At 36.4% G+C, this 16,010-nt stretch overlaps 1 protein-coding gene across 2 annotated transcripts; it reads right to left on the minus strand.

Moving 5' to 3' along the window:
- Nucleotides 1-898: 898 nt before the first annotated feature.
- oprd1b (opioid receptor, delta 1b) lies at nucleotides 899-16,010 on the minus strand. Of its 2 annotated transcripts, XM_051865192.1 has the most exons (4): nucleotides 15,890-16,010; nucleotides 8,756-8,952; nucleotides 3,578-3,930; nucleotides 899-2,730 (listed from the first exon to the last, which is right to left on the minus strand). In XM_051865192.1, exons 2-4 carry the CDS (start codon nucleotides 8,920-8,922, stop codon nucleotides 2,198-2,200), a joined length of 1,053 nt encoding a protein of 350 aa, XP_051721152.1. In that variant the 5' UTR covers nucleotides 8,923-8,952; nucleotides 15,890-16,010; the 3' UTR covers nucleotides 899-2,197. The 2 variants fall into 2 exon arrangements, with proteins under 2 accessions (XP_051721152.1, XP_051721150.1); XM_051865190.1 differs by lacking the exon at nucleotides 15,890-16,010 and having other exon boundaries at nucleotides 8,756-10,535.

Genomic DNA, 16,010 nt, shown 5'->3' on the forward strand with positions numbered 1-16,010 from the left:
TCCTGTGGCCGACAATCAATATTTTCTGCAGATCAACAACTTTCACAGTTTCAGTTTATATCCTGTTTGTGAAAAGTGAAGAGAGAGAGTTAGGAATGAATTCATTGATTTCCATACATGGTTACTTTTAGGCTATTTGTCACAATGGAAGCAAACCAGAAATAATTTAATTTGACCAAATGAGCAATATATCTAAGTATACAGTGAACAAAAAAGATTCAGGATTCGTTTGGTAAGAAAAGGATATGATGAGTAAATAAATGAGAGATTTTTACCATGATGCTCTGTTTTTCCATACATTGGAAGTGGATGGTGACTTAAGTAATTATTCAACGACAATGTATTTTTGGACCAACGCTCACTGTCTGTAATTTTCAGATGCTTGACTGACTACACAACATTACTCCATTATTATATAAGCACACTGAGTGAAACAAAATTTCATTTCATTTCAACCGGAATGACAACAAAAATCAGTAAAAAATACAATAGATTAAATATCAGGAGCTTTTGTCTTTATAGAAGTCACTGTACAACAGCCTCTTTTTACTTTTTATCCTGATTCAGATGCGTGTAGCCCAGTACTTTACTAAAAGCACTTATTTCATAATGGGGGTCTATAGGTTGTCTGCTGAAGAGATTATGTAAAAGTACTTGAGTCTCCAACCTTTACAAGTACCTGCAGAAAATTAGCATAGTAGTTTTCCATTTCTACCAGCTGTTTTAGTGCTTTTGTGTTATATTTTTACCAAACAAAATTTAAATCTTTAAAACAGGTAAAGAGTGCAGGCTTATCATTCAATATATGATATGACGAATGTATATTTTAGATACTATGGCTCACTTATCATGTGGGGAATGAAAATTGAGATAAAGGTTATTTTTCCCAACACCCATGCAACCTACAGAAACATTTTAATAGGCTACTTTAGCTTTCACAATATAGACATTGACAGTTAAGATAATTGGTGACGTCTAAATACCGTGCATCCATAAAAAATAAATTCATGAGGAAATATGCAACAGTTTCACAAAAGTACATACAAGTTCTTACAGAAAAGCAATACTCACTGCTAATACATAAACACATTCCTGACTGGAAAAGGATTGTTTATAACAGCTCAAGAAACTAAACTCTCCTTTTACAGCAAAGCTGACATTTAGAATGAAACGCTAATATTACAAAATGAATCGTTAAATGTCACTTCAACTTTGGGATTTGAAGAAGGTCAAAAAACAACCATTCTGCGCTAATGGCAATGAAATGCAAGAATTGTTGCACTAAATACTTCATAAAGAACTACAAAGAAAATATCAGTGTCCTTTTGTGATAGAGTCAGAATATGTCTAAACACTGTGTACTTCATAGTCAAAGGTTATCAAACACCTTCACTAGTAGCACAAAATTACACCTTATCAAGCACCATGAAATGAATGTGTCGAGAGTTTATGTAACAGTGTATTTTAACAGCCATCCTGAGGGAATTACTCTGTCATCCTTGCAAATCTTTCCTGCAAACCTTAGGATGAAATTTTGGTCCATTCTCTGTATCCGACACCTCTCTTTCTCCATATATCTTTATCTTCAGGTTTAATGAAATCCTCTTATTATGGAGTGGCAAAAGACCTCTGTACATTTTCACCGTTCTTTGAAAAACTAGCATGTTTGTCTCTTTAAATGAAATATCCATCTTACAGCTTATTTTGTTGTATTAGAATCTGAATTTGTGTATTCAGTGCATCGTTTGGCCCCGGTAATAATGTAATTCAATAACAAGATCCCACAATTCCCAGGGAAATGCATTCACTTTTATTTTAAAATCTGATTACGGGAATCCACTTTGATGGCTCATATACCACTAATGAATGTATGCATTTCCTGTTGACCATTCAAGGCCACATTTTTGATGTCTTTGCCAATGCATGATTAGAATCTTGATGGTCCAAATCATCTTATAATTTTTGGTGATTATTTTAGAGCCATCCATCACATTTCCCACACAGTGAAGTCAAGAAACGTGGGAAAAAAAGATGACTAATAAAACAAGCATTTTGCCTTTCGGTATATGAGCTTGTCGTCAACTTTTATTAACCTCAGAGGAGTTTAAAACTCAGTGGTGGAGATCTGGGTGACCTCAGACTGCAGGTCTTTCTGTGTCCTTGGTAGCGTACCAGGAGGCATCTGGTCCAGGTCTAGTCATGTAGGCTGCTTCATTGAATCAGACTTGGCGCACACCGAGATGGGCTCTCTCGTGGCGCTACGGGCTCTGGAAAAGCTGCCGTGCTCCATGCGGGAACGAAAGGGCAGGCAGAATTCTCTGAAGCACCTCTTGAAGTTTTCATCCAGGAATGCATACAAGACCGGGTTGAGGCTGCTGTTCATGTAGCCAAGAGCAATACACAGGTGCCAGCAGGCGACCACGAGCAGATTCTTGTGGTCGATCTCCACCACAGTCTTGACGATGATGAAGATATGGATGGGGGTCCAGCAGATGATGAAAGCTGCTACCACCACCAATACCATGCGGGTGATGCGCCGGAGGTTTCTGTCCTTCTCTTTGGAGCCGGACAGCAAGCGTACACTCTTAAGGCGAAGGATCATCAGGCCGTAACAGATGGAGATGACCAAGACGGGAACCACAAAGGCGAAAATGAAAACACAGATCTTGGTCACAGTATCCCAATACTGTGGATCTGGGCCTGGGAATTTCAACATGCAGACCGTTTTGCCTGAGGAGAATATATATGTAAAGAAAAAGATAAGAAGATTTGATAAGCCTAAAGTCATTTCATGATTAAATTTACTGATAATTTGTTTTGTAATTCCCTAACTATTCGTTTTTACAATAGTTATTTTCAGTCCTCGAGTCAGACTGGCCAAGTGTGTTCCAAGAGCACTAAAATATATAGATATGCAAGTTATCAGAGTATGCTTACTTCCCTACTATATAGGGAATAGGCAAAAAGATTCTAAAGTGCGTATCTGATAGACGCTTTACTATCCCATGAGGCCATGGGAGAAGAATTGTGAAGCAATGCAACTGATGCTGGGATGTCACATGACAATGACAACGAATAGTTTGTTCATACTACCCATATTCATACTATATAGTACATACTGTTTTAACAGTCAGGAAGTACATTTCAAACCAAATGTAGACAGTTTGCAATTTCGGACAAGCTACTGTCTTTATAAGCGAGTCATTGAGTTCAATCAACCAATTCGTTAAAAATACTGATTTCTTCAGAACCTGAAACAAGTGATTGTCTTTATATGAGCAAGCACTGAATCATTCATTCAACTGATTTGTTCAAAAAAAAAAAAAAGATTCATCTACAGCAAAACGCTCTGGTGTATTAGAGAGCGTTAACTAATTCAGCATGGTTTTGTTAAAAACTAATTCAGCATGGTTTTGTTAAAAACTATTTCATTAGCAGAGCAAAAAATATACAAAGTAACTAGCAATTTTGGATCTAAAATGTAAGTTACTCAAAATGAACATCTATTGTGCTATAAAATCAAATACTTCAGTCTTTTTGCCCCACTGTCTTTACCCCACAGTCTTTTTGTCCTCACCTGTGTCTGTCACTGTAACGGCCATAACCATGACTGGGAAGCCGACAGCAGAGGAGAGAATCCATATGCAGATGTTGATGATCTTTGCTTTGACGGCTGTGCGAAAGTCCAGGGCTCTCACTGGATGGCACACGGCAATGTAACGGTCCACACTCATCATCGTCAATGTGAAAATACTGGTAAACATGTTGTAGTAGTCAATAGCAATGACCACTTTACACAAGAGCTCACCAAATGGCCAGGTGCTCATGAGGTATTTGGCACTCTGGAAGGGCAGAGTACTGGTGGCTAATGCATCGGCCAAAGCCAGATTAAAGATGTAAATGTTGGTAGCTGTCTTCATCTTTGTGTACCTATTGAAGAAAAAAAGAGCAAAAGTCAGCCTGAGAGAATCAGCTACACAAGCACTTCATAGTTTTTGAATGTCGATCTGCTGCACCTGGGTTTGCAATGACGAACATTCATGAATACAGATGCAGATGAATGATGAATTGGATGCGCTGATTGTACATGATTTGAGGCTCTTCTTGCTTTTGCCCTTTTCATTATAATTATCAGATATGATTAACATGAGCACATATTTCCATTTGTGGAGTTAATCATCATTTAACAGCCTTCCACACTGTATTTAACTTTTATTTCAGTTATTAAAATCTTAACTTATTAAAATAATGCCAGATATGACATGCATTAGCATATTTATGAATTTTTAGATTATTTGTTAAAACATAAAAACATTTATAAATTTTTTTTTCACATTTTTTTTTTTAGTTGCAAAGTGTTATTTGATGTTTTCCATCAAAAACATTTACACTTTTTTTCAAAACTTGTTAGTTTCTCTGTTTATTTTAAAGCTAATAGTAAAGAGTTCTGTACAGCTAAAATAATGATTCTTCAATAATAATAATAATCATCATTACTGTTGTTGTTGTTGGTGGTGGTTTTTTATTATTATTATTATTATTGTTATGGCTATAATGGATAATTTGGCTATAATGGCTAAAAGGACCATTTTAATGGCTGTCTATGGAGAAAGAGTGAAAAGGTGTAGTTACAACATCTACCAGCAGGGGCTAACAACATGCTTTCATTAAATGGTGTCTCAAGAGTCTCTCTGTGATATCATACAATAATCAGCTCATGATTTTTTCTGTTTTATTTTTTTTTTAATTAATAGTGGGCTGATGAATGGATGAAAGGATGCAAATAGTTACTAAAGAAACGACCAATGCCAAAGGTATAAATTGTAATCCATTGATTATCCTGTCTTTGAGATTTGTCTGGTGCCCACACAGTGATCTCTTTTGAGGACTTGACATTTGAAGTCTCACAGAGCTGAAGAGAGAAGGCAGCACATCCATTAGTGACACTACAGTTTATTCCTCTCTTTGTACATGACTATATGTGTGGTGAGATGAATAAATCTATTATTATACGTTCCATTAAGTCTTTTGTACTGAGTGCATAACATGTTTTGTTGTATATCCATGACTCATATTTGCATTTCTAAATTTACACTAGTCCCTCACTCATAGGGAAATACTGGTTTGCTAAGTTGTCTATTTGTACAAACCCAATTCCAAAAAAGTTGGGACACTGTACAAATTGTGAATAAAAAAGGAATGCAATAATTTACAAATCTCATAAACTTATATTTTATTCACAATAGAATATAGATAACATATCAAATGTTGAAAGTGAGACATTTTGAAATGTCATGCCAAATATTGGCTCATTTTGGATTTCATGAGAGCTACACATTCCAAAAAAGTTGGGACAGGTAGCAATAAGAGGCCGGAAAAGTTAAATGTACATATAAGGAACAGCTGGAGGACCAATTTGCAACTTTTTAGGTCAATTGGCAGCATGATTGGGTATAAAAAGAGCCTCTCAGAGTGGCAGTGTCTCTCAGAAGTCAAGATGGGCAGAGGATCACCAATTCCCCCAATGCTGCGGCGAAAAATAGTGGAGCAATATCAGAAAGGAGTTTCTCAGAGAAAAATTGCAAAGAGTTTGAAGTTATCATCATCTACAGTGCATAATATCATCCAAAGATTCAGAGAATCTGGAACAATCTCTGTGCGTAAGGGTCAAGGCCGGAAAACCATACTGGATGCCCGTGATCTTCGGGCCCTTAGACGGCACTGCATCACATACAGGAATGCTACTGTAATGGAAATCACAACATGGGCTCAGGAATACTTCCAGAAAACACTGTCGGTGAACACAATCCACCGTGCCATTCGCCGTTGCCGGCTAAAACTCTATAGGTCAAACAAGAAGCCATATCTAAACATGATCCAGAAGCGCAGGCGTTTTCTCTGGGCCAAAGCTCATTAAAAATGGACTGTGGCAACATGGAAAACTGTTCTGTGGTCAGACGAATCAAAATTTGAAGTTCTTTTTGGAAAACTGGGACGCCATGTCATCCGGACTAAAGAGGACAAGGACAACCCAAGTTGTTATCAGCGCTCAGTTCAGAAGCCTGCATCTCTGATGGTATGGGGTTGCATGAGTGCGTGTGGCATCGGCAGCTTACACATCTGGAAAGGCACCATCAATGCTGAAAGGTATATCCAAGTTCTAGAACAACATATGCTCCCATCCAGACGTCGTCTCTTTCAGGGAAGACCTTGCATTTTCCAACATGACAATGCCAGACCATATACTGCATCAATTACAACATCATGGCTGCGTAGAAGAAGGATCCGGGTACTGAAATGGCCAGCCTGCAGTCCAGATCTTTCACCCATAGAAAACATTTGGCGCATCATAAAGAGGAAGATGCGACAAAGAAGACCTAAGACAGTTGAGCAACTAGAAGCCTGTATTAGACAAGAGTGGGACAACATTCCTATTCCTAAACTTGAGCAACTTGTCTCCTCAGTCCCCAGACGTTTGCAGACTGTTATAAAAAGAAGAGGGGATGCCACACAGTGGTAAACATGGCCTTGTCCCAACTTTTTTGAGATGTGTTGATGCCATGAAATTTAAAATCAACTTATTTTTCCCTTAAAATTATACATTTTCTCAGTTTAAACATTTGATATGTCATCTATGTTGTATTCTGAATAAAATCTTGAAATTTGAAACTTCCACATCATTGCATTCCTTTTTTATTCACAATTTGTACAGTGTCCCAACTTTTTTGGAATTGGGTTTGTACTCTTTAGCATTGCCATCAATCACATTTTTCATGCTCATTACACCAGGTAACATATTACTACAACAGGCCTGTTCTGGAAAATATTGTTTAGAGGTAGTGCCATCTTATTGATCTCTGAATGGGGTGTGTGTGTGTGTATATATATATATATATATATAGAGAGAGAGAGAGAGAGAGTGAGAGATGATAGAGTACCAAGCAACTAGTTTGTCGTTTTAAGCAAAAACCTTCATTTTAGGTTTGAGCTTAAAACAAAGGTGTTTTGGATATTTTTACAGGGATACAAGACAAAAATATGTGAGAAATAATGGAATAAAATGAGGGGAAAACTTTTATGTTGATGCAATCTAAAATGCATTCATATCAAGTTCTCTGTCTTGAAACTTCAGGGGGAATTATTAATGAGTTCTTTTCACATCTAACTTCCTATTGTACAGCTTCTTCCTTCCAGGCTGTAGTGGCTGATACACTATAACACTCTCTTCAGCTACATTTTTTTATGTCTCCAAATGGGAAAAGGCATCTGTGAAAGGTAGGCAATCCCGAGATTGCGAATATGATTAGTCCATTCAGACTTTTCCTAGGCAATGGCTTTGCACTCTTGAATATATGTTCTGTGAATAGATTAGAAAGATGTGATCTTGCTGAATTGTAATGGTTTTGTGATCTGAACCACTCTGAGGGAACATGCCAAAGACTCAATTTATATTTCAAAGATTTTTGGTTCCCTTCCATTTTTTTTTTTTTTTTTTCCTTCTCTATATAGAGTTGTAAAATATGTTCACTTTTAGTTTAAATGTATGCAACCTAACAAACACAACACTGTTTCCTTTTGAATATTTAGTTGATTTTCCTGGGTTTTTCTTAATTTTTGAGTTCCTATTCTGTTTACTTCCTTGCAGCGTTCTAATGCTCATTTCATATTTGAAATGCCTGAAAGGTTCTATATAGAATGATTTATGTGTTCAAAAGAACTCTGGTTGGTTTTTTATACAGTAGCTGTGTGAAAGGGTTTTATACACTGTGAACTTTGGGTTTATGGAATTTGGGGTTCCTCAGATCAAGAAAATTTTGCAAAACCTCTAAGCATCCTTTTGAAGGTACCTCAAAAGACCCTAGTCAGAGTAGCAGTATATTTAATTTTTAACAGGAATGAAAACAAGGCTGTGAGTGATAAAAGTAGTGTGTTCAATGAACTGTACTGTTGTTTAACAACAGGTTTTTTTTTTTAAGTGCTTTCAAACAAATATTTGACGTGCCTCAAAGCCTCCCTTTTGGTTGAGAAATTTTGACAGGCTTTAGGGTTCTTACAAGAAGGTTCTTACATGAAGGGTTTCATTTTCCTTCAAGTTCCTTGAAGTTTTAGAAAGGGTGCTTAGAGGTTCTACATTGGCATTGCGTTTGCCAGGTGTTGATCTGAAAGGGTGACTCGAGTATCTTTTTATTTTACAGTGATATAAACTTTAAGGGGTTACAACCATGAAATTGTAACTGATTAGAAATTTATTGTTTATTTTATTGCACAACATTATACACAGAAGATAATTCCAGAAGAAATTAGATTACTTTTTAGTTTAATGAAGCATTTTGTGCAAAATAGATTTTATTTGTAAGAAACCCACCCTGCCTTTGTGAAGTCAAAACCCAAATATAAGGGAACTCTCCACCCTCAGATGAGCACATTACAAATATCTCACTCCTCAGCTCTGTCTTTCATCTTCTACCACTTGATCAGATTTCAATCATAACTCCCAAGTCCACCACATTCTCTGTAGATAGGTTACAGGCTATTCCCTGGGTTCAAATAGATCTAGGAGACATTTGACGTTGATATTTCTCTTTAGAATTTGTGCACTTACTAAACCAGCAAATTTTGGGCTAAGTGATATCATATCTCAGTAGCTATTAATGTCAAAGTGTGGTAAATTAAATAATTAATGATTACCCCAGTTGCAGAGACTTTTTAAGTATAGGCTACATAGGCTATTTATCGAATAAACAAGTTCTCTTACCTGACCACGCCGTACATAACCAGAATATTTCCAAACAGTCCCACCACGCATATGACGGAATACAGTGCGGTTATGCACACAGCGATAGCGACCGCAGTGCTGCCTCTCACCGCCTTCGGCTCGCTGACTTCGCTCCAGTTGGACAGAAGTCCCGCTGGTTCCTCCATAAAGCTCGAGTTGTGGAGAATCAAAGGATACTGTTCGAGAAAATCATTAACAGTCACTGTTGGAGGCTCCATTATGCGCTTCCCCTGTATGTCACACGTCTTCTAATGTGAGTAAAACTGGAAGATTAAACATATATCGTTAATCTAAAAGGTATAGAGAGATATAGAACAGCAGTTAGAAAGGCATCAACTCCACTAGTCACTTTAAGCAGCCCTCCTTTTCTCTTCTCTGCTCGAGAGCGCACTCGACTTCCAACTGCGCGTGGTGCTGTGCATGCGCTCTTACTCTCTCCCGAAGTACAAACCATTTGCATGGAAGGAGTAGTGAACACACTGCAAATACTGCGCACACACACAACAGTGTCACTCGACACACTGTAAATGTGGACTATATCTATGCTATTTACTATGAACAGTGCGTTTGTTATATTTTTCCATTCCGCACACTTAGAAAAAGGTTAAATAGGGTTTCTATAAAACCCTAAGGTTCTTGACTCGATTTTAAAGAGCCCTTTATGCCAAAAACGTAAGCTACTATAAAGAGAAATGTCTTACTTTCATAAGGAGAAATGTCTTACATTCAATTTTTCTAGTGATAAAGCATGTTTATGAGCTGTTTCATTCATAACATTTAATATTTTTGCCTATATTTTTCTTCTAAGCATGTCTACAGGTAAAGAGACAGATACATTTTAGCCTTTATGCTGCACAGTGCACAGATTTTCACAAAACAAATGTATTTATGATGTATGGAAAATGTAAAATGCATCCTAAAATTTCTTTCTATCTATCCATCCATCCATCCGGTTCAAATCATTGTCTCAATCCAAAACAACACTACTGATGTTGCAAGTTAGCACACACAAGTGATGTTGCAAATTTCCAACATTATTGATATTAATGGATATGACCCTTGATTAACCTTTGCTGTTTTTAAGTTTGGAGGCTTATAAGTTCTTGACCTTGCTGCTTTGAGGTGACAGATTTGTCAAGATTGTGATTTTGTCAAGCATTGCTCTTGGCTTCATTTCCTGAAAAACAGGACACCATCTGGAGGCTTTGTATTTAAGTCAAGCTGTTAAAGCATGTTGTTTTGGTACCTCTTAAAACATTACTGAGTTCATTCAATTTACAAAGTAGTAGATCAGCATACAGTAGGCCTACTTCTGTCTACATCAATGCATGATACAAGTCAAATGAAACCTTTATCTGATTTACTTTTACAGGTGCTTGGATCCCACTAAGGAAAAGAACAGTGACCCTCAGGGGTAAATTTGCAATTAGCACACATTTTGATAATGAAATCATGCTCAAATGATTACATGATCAGTTCAATCAAAAAGATTCTTCACTATTCTGTGGCTTCTAATCACAGGGGTTGTGCGGAAATGAAATTATATAACAGAGAATCTAATTCAAGCACTTGACAATATCCTCCCTGATGGCTCTAATGGTTCTCTATTGTTGTAACATGCTTTTTTATCCAAAATTCATTATAAGCTATGTTAAATGTTACCATTTGTGTAAGCTTTGTATATAGCTCAGAAAACAAGATGATTTCTCTGGAGCCTGTTAAAAGAACTGATAAAACAGAGATAAACAAATAGACAGATTACTGTTTTTTATGATGAAAAGTTCTGCAACGCTTTCACACAGAACAGAAATCTTCCATGATTTCAGAATAAATGTGCTATGAGATTTATTTTGAGTGAATTATCCAGTTTCTGAGTGTCATAAGAGCTCGTCCTAACAACGAAGTTACATTTGACTTGTATGACATTAGTATAAATGTATGATACTGTATTATGGCTGTTAGCCAATGAATTTCAAAGCAACCACAAGCTTTCATCTGGACTCAGTCTGTTTTGCTTAATGCCCCATAGGTCACCATTTTAGCTGGCCAGTAGACACTTAAACTGAGAGAGCATCTGTTGTTACAGATGGCTCGATAAATATGGCTTAATGAGAGAGATTGGATCATTAACTTGCATAGACTATTCCACTTCTTCCCAGACAAAATATTCCTGGAAGTTCTCAGCATACACTGAGATACAGCCTTCACTTTTTACTTCTTTTCTATGAACTAGTTCTACCTGTATGTGTGATTATGTTGGGTTTGTCAGAGAACAGATGCTGAGCCTGGCCACTAACAGATTGAAGTCTGCTTTAGCCTGACAGGTCCAAGAGCCAGATGCTCCCATTAAACCATCTGATCATTAGCCAAACCATCCTTTAGTTGTGAATGAACTGACCATATGCCTTTCAGAGAGAAATATTACTAAATATTGGCAAAATAAAATCCTGAGCCCTTTTTATGTTTTTTAAAATGGTATCTAAAATTGTCAACGAGAGAATGAGAAATGTTTCTTGATCGTTGATTGTTTCTTGAACAAATTTGTAATTGCAGCTGTATTGCTCACTGGTTTGAATGCCAGGTCATTTTAAGTGGCTTTGGATCAGCACTTGATACTAATAATCTGATTATTTATTCTTTCTTTAAAATTTAGGCCTCATTTTAAAGCTATATAAATTTGGAGTGGATACAGGACGTCAAGCATTGAGTAACAAGTATACACAATGGATTTCATTCACACTTGTAGTAATATCTGCTGTTAAATGTAGGTATATTTTCTTTGAAGTGTGGTAAAACGGATTATGTAATGCTTGAATATTATGTATTGGATTGTTATGAAGCCCCAGTTCGCCCAAGGATCAGTGCATGATAAGATGGCGGGTTTGCTTAATTATCATTAATGCGAAGGACAGAACAGCCACGAATGCCATTAGCATCTAATCAGTGTTTCTGCCTCTTGTCATCAGCAGAACTGATGAATTCAAGCCAGTGGGAGTCCTAGAGTGAAACATTCCTGTTATGTTTACTGGGGATGTTGTAAATTGAAATCTTAAGTTTGTTTTTGTTTTAAACAGCCAAAAAATAATGCCCCTGTTTAGCTGTTCCTTTTATTGAGTGATTGATGGCTTCATTGTTTTTTCCTCCAAGAACATCCTTGGCTAAAAGGCAGATTGCCTGTTGTTAGCATAATTATAGTTTACAAGGCTGCAATGCATGTCAAAATAATACATACGTAATATGTACCCCCCTTTTTTCCCTAAGTTTATTTGCATCGCGGAATCTCTACTCTGTCCATTACAAGTTTTTCTTTTCCAATTGAATTTCCTTGGAAAATACTGTATGTATCATATAAGTTTGATGATTCTCTTTTTTTGAGGGACTGGTGGATTAGATCACGGGTGACTGGTGCATTAGATTGATGAGACTAGCCAGCGGGGACTAACTAGCCTTCTGCCCACATATTGGAACAGATCTTCTGGCAGCCACCAACACTTTGAGACTGAGAAATCTGTCTATCACCTCTCATTTTCATCCAGATCTGACCATCCAGCTTCTCACATGAGCTTGTGCTGTAGAAATACACTCACTCTGCCTTGTTTTTCAAAAGATTTAGAGCTGTAAAATATATATACACAATATTTATGGAATATAATATCTTTGTCTTGCAACCACACACTGCCATGAAAATAGTTCTTATAAGCTCCAAGCTCCACTCTGTGCTTGCATTTCATTGTAGAATCCGTTGTGAGCTACTGCATTTCTGATGAATGTATATTGACCATCTGCTATGTGCCTTCACTGTTTTGATAAACTAATAACTAATACATTTTTCCTAAAGAAATTACATTAACATCAAAGCAAGTTAGTCACTCTTAGAAAAAAGTTCAGTGGGGTTCTATATAGAACCCTAGGATTCTTGACTTTAAATTTGATGCCAAAAAGGTTCTATATAAGAAGAAATGTCTTCAATTATTGCTTTCATGTTTAAAGGGTTCATTTCAGTTTTTTTCTACACTGTAAACCTGAATAAGCTGGCAAAACTCAAACAATTTGAGGTAATCAGTTACATTAAAATTTTTAAGTTAAGAAATTCAAAGTTTAAGTAAGCAGAACTGGCAGATTTTTTATTTTGTACCAATATATTTTATTTGCTCTTAACTTGAAATATTTGAGTAAGCTAATTCATACATTTAACTTAAAATATCATGTAATCTCAACTTAAATATTTTAGTAGTGGAAATTGGCTAGCTTTAACTAGCATTAGCATAGCAATTTCTGAACGAGTACAGCAATATAAGAGATTTAACATATACCTGTTGTCAAACCAAGCTTATGCTCCACTCGTCACTATGTTGGTTAAAAAAAACATAACAAACTTCTGAAATAGCATAGCTAAACTTTAAACGCTACTAAATATTCCACTTAACATTAATCTTGCACACACACAAACATTATATAACACTTTTTTATATAACACTTTTTTAACACAATTTTAGCATTTACTCTCCCTTTCGAGACCTAAATAATGGTGGAAGTCAATGTCACTTTAGCGCTCACAAATGCAAATTTTCAAGCAGTTCCTAAAATAGTTATCAAAACATCTGAATGGTCACACTGTCTGTGAGTGTAACATAGCAAATGTACAGTATATTGTTCTATTCTAATATATCTTGGATCTAGCAAAATGCATTTCAGAAAGCATTCTTGGCTGTGATGTATTTCTCTGTACAGTGAGATGTCAAATCATGACCAATATCAGCATAGAATGACTATAGTGCTCCTCTTTGTTTGGCTCTTTTATACGTGTTTGCAATACAATCATGACTCATCTTTTAGTCATATTATCGCAATTGTCTTCTAGAGGTCACTAAATTGCCTCTGTAAATACATGTTGATGCTGCTGTAATACATTTCATGCCATGACAGTTGAAAAGAGGGTCATATAGTGAGCCAATTATGCTCTTGTCTGCCTGAGATGTGATTCTTGCATAGCTGGCTAAATTGTGTAGGTTTTTTTTTTTTTTTTTGTTCCTTCAAGAGCAACTTACAGTTCAATTATATGGATCCTTACACAGCACTTTGGTTTGTATTGAACTGCATTTCAACTTCACACTGAAGATAGCGTCGACTCTGTCCTGCCAGTTGCAATTTATGCCCTATACCGATTATTTATAAAAATTAAATCCCTTAACTGATTGAGTAACACAAATGTATTTATCTTCGATTTTTAGATTTTTAGTTGTCTAGGGGAAAAAACAGGTTTTAATATTTTATAAAGATGAGTGGGCACTAAGAGCAATCATCCACCTCCTGAAGTCATGATGGCTGAAGTCTAATAGAACACATTAGATGTTTGATAGAACGAGTCTCAGTCCTTTGATACCTCTGCAAAAATGATCCAAGAGGTCCTAATGGATTCTCTCAGTAAAATGTAGTTGTCATGGGAACAGCTGACTCACTTCATCCTCAGCAAGGGGTCTAGTTTTATAGCTAGGATTGGTTGTATGTGTGCTATTGAGATTTTTCTGACATTTTTTAATAGTGTGTTTATTGATATACTCGGTCAAATCCAAATATACTCTTTCCAAATCCAGTGGACATAACCCATCACACAACGGCAGTATTCCACTGCATAGATTTCTGAACTGTGACAAGTAAGTGATAAATGTACAGCTATTATCGATTGACTGTATATAACAACCGACTAACTGTGCATTTTTCAATTACTTTATCATTTTACCTGTATAACTAATCTTAAAGCTTCTGCTATAAGAAAAAAGTTACAATGTACTAAACAATTGTCCTAACTACAAGATGAAGAACAATATTAGAGTTATATGAATACTGAAATTTCTGAGGTCACTATCACGAAAATCACGCATAGATATGCATACATAGATGCCTCATTCCACAACTCCAGACATGTCGGCGCTCCCACCATCTTGCAACAGTCAGGGTATCGTCACTTAACGATGGAACAACATTGCGCAGTTTCTGGTTGTGAAACCATAAATGAAATGAGATAACCTTTCACAGGTGAGAATGTGTTGGTTTGTGTTTCATATGTATTAACTCAATATTACATGTTTTTACTATGGTACTTTTAATGCTTTTAATTTTACTATGGTAACTTTTTGATATTGTGTCAGCTGACGCCTTCGTCATGTATTGTTTAGTTTAGCTAAATCATCTGCTGAAGTCCATTTCATATAGATATTCATACATGCGTCTAACTATGTTTGCAGACGGTGTCGTCAACTTGCTCTTGAACGTTCACGGACCACTCCAATATGGCGGACGACTTATTAAAACGACCACTAATGAGGAATTTATGTATATATATCTCTGTTCACACAGATCCACGTAAACGACTAAAAACACTATTATTCATGCCAGGCAAGTATTTGTCAATGTCACTTTTTATAGAAACACTACACGCTTATAGACTGAACACATAATATGCATGAGCATGACATCACAAATTTGCGTTTGTTTTTTTTTGTTTACATAGAGACGATAAAAGTTTGTTTTCAGGCCCCCAAAATGCCATTGTTGTGTATATGAACAGCCAAACCGCATAAAATGTTTTCCATTTTTAGTTGAAAACGGTGTTGTGTAAACGGTCCCTAAGATTACGGCAGTTGCATTTGCTTGAAAAAAGATAGCACAAGTCCACGGTGTTATGATACTAGAGACATGAAAGTAGCGCCGTTTTCATTTAACTGGATGAGCGGACTGCTATACAGCATTGTCATGGACGATGGCCAAAATGAGGAAATATCAGAAAGCTGGCTGATGCGATTGACCAATCAGAATCAAGTATTATAGAGCTGTGTAATAAATAAGCATAATAAAAATAAAAACTCTACCACTCCTTTGAAAACAGTCTTTGCAGGTTGGCTATGGACAGAAAAACATGTATGGGGAAAAAAAGGATTATCGTCTCCTGTCTAAGAAATGTCAATTTGCATTTTTTTTTATCTTACCTTGATCTGTTTTTGTGTTCATTTGCATTTTTACCTCCTGATGCTTACAGCAATACCCATGGCTCTCCAAGTATGAAAGCTGTAATATGAAAATCTAAGCATCAAAATGACTGAGGAGCTCTCTTACCTGCAGGGCATCCAATTATCTGCTCAAGCCTGAGAGAAATAACTTCTAGAGAAACTGAATGCTGCACAGTTCTGGCATAGTTATCCACTGCTTCACGCCGTCCTCTCAATGGCATTTCCTT

The sequence above is a fragment of the Ctenopharyngodon idella genome, chromosome 16, assembly GCF_019924925.1.
Source record: "Ctenopharyngodon idella isolate HZGC_01 chromosome 16, HZGC01, whole genome shotgun sequence".
Taxonomy (NCBI): domain Eukaryota; kingdom Metazoa; phylum Chordata; class Actinopteri; order Cypriniformes; family Xenocyprididae; genus Ctenopharyngodon; species Ctenopharyngodon idella.

Coding starts and splice junctions, on each gene's coding strand:
- oprd1b (XM_051865190.1), bottom strand. CDS start 8,994: ATGGAGCCTCCAACAGTGACTGTTAATGATTTTCTCGAACAGTATCCT. Junction 3,931..8,755: donor GTTATGTACGGCGTGGTCAG/GTAAGAGAACTT, acceptor TTTCTTCAATAG/GTACACAAAGATGAAGACAG. Junction 2,731..3,577: donor CGTTACAGTGACAGACACAG/GTGAGGACAAAA, acceptor TATTCTCCTCAG/GCAAAACGGTCTGCATGTTG.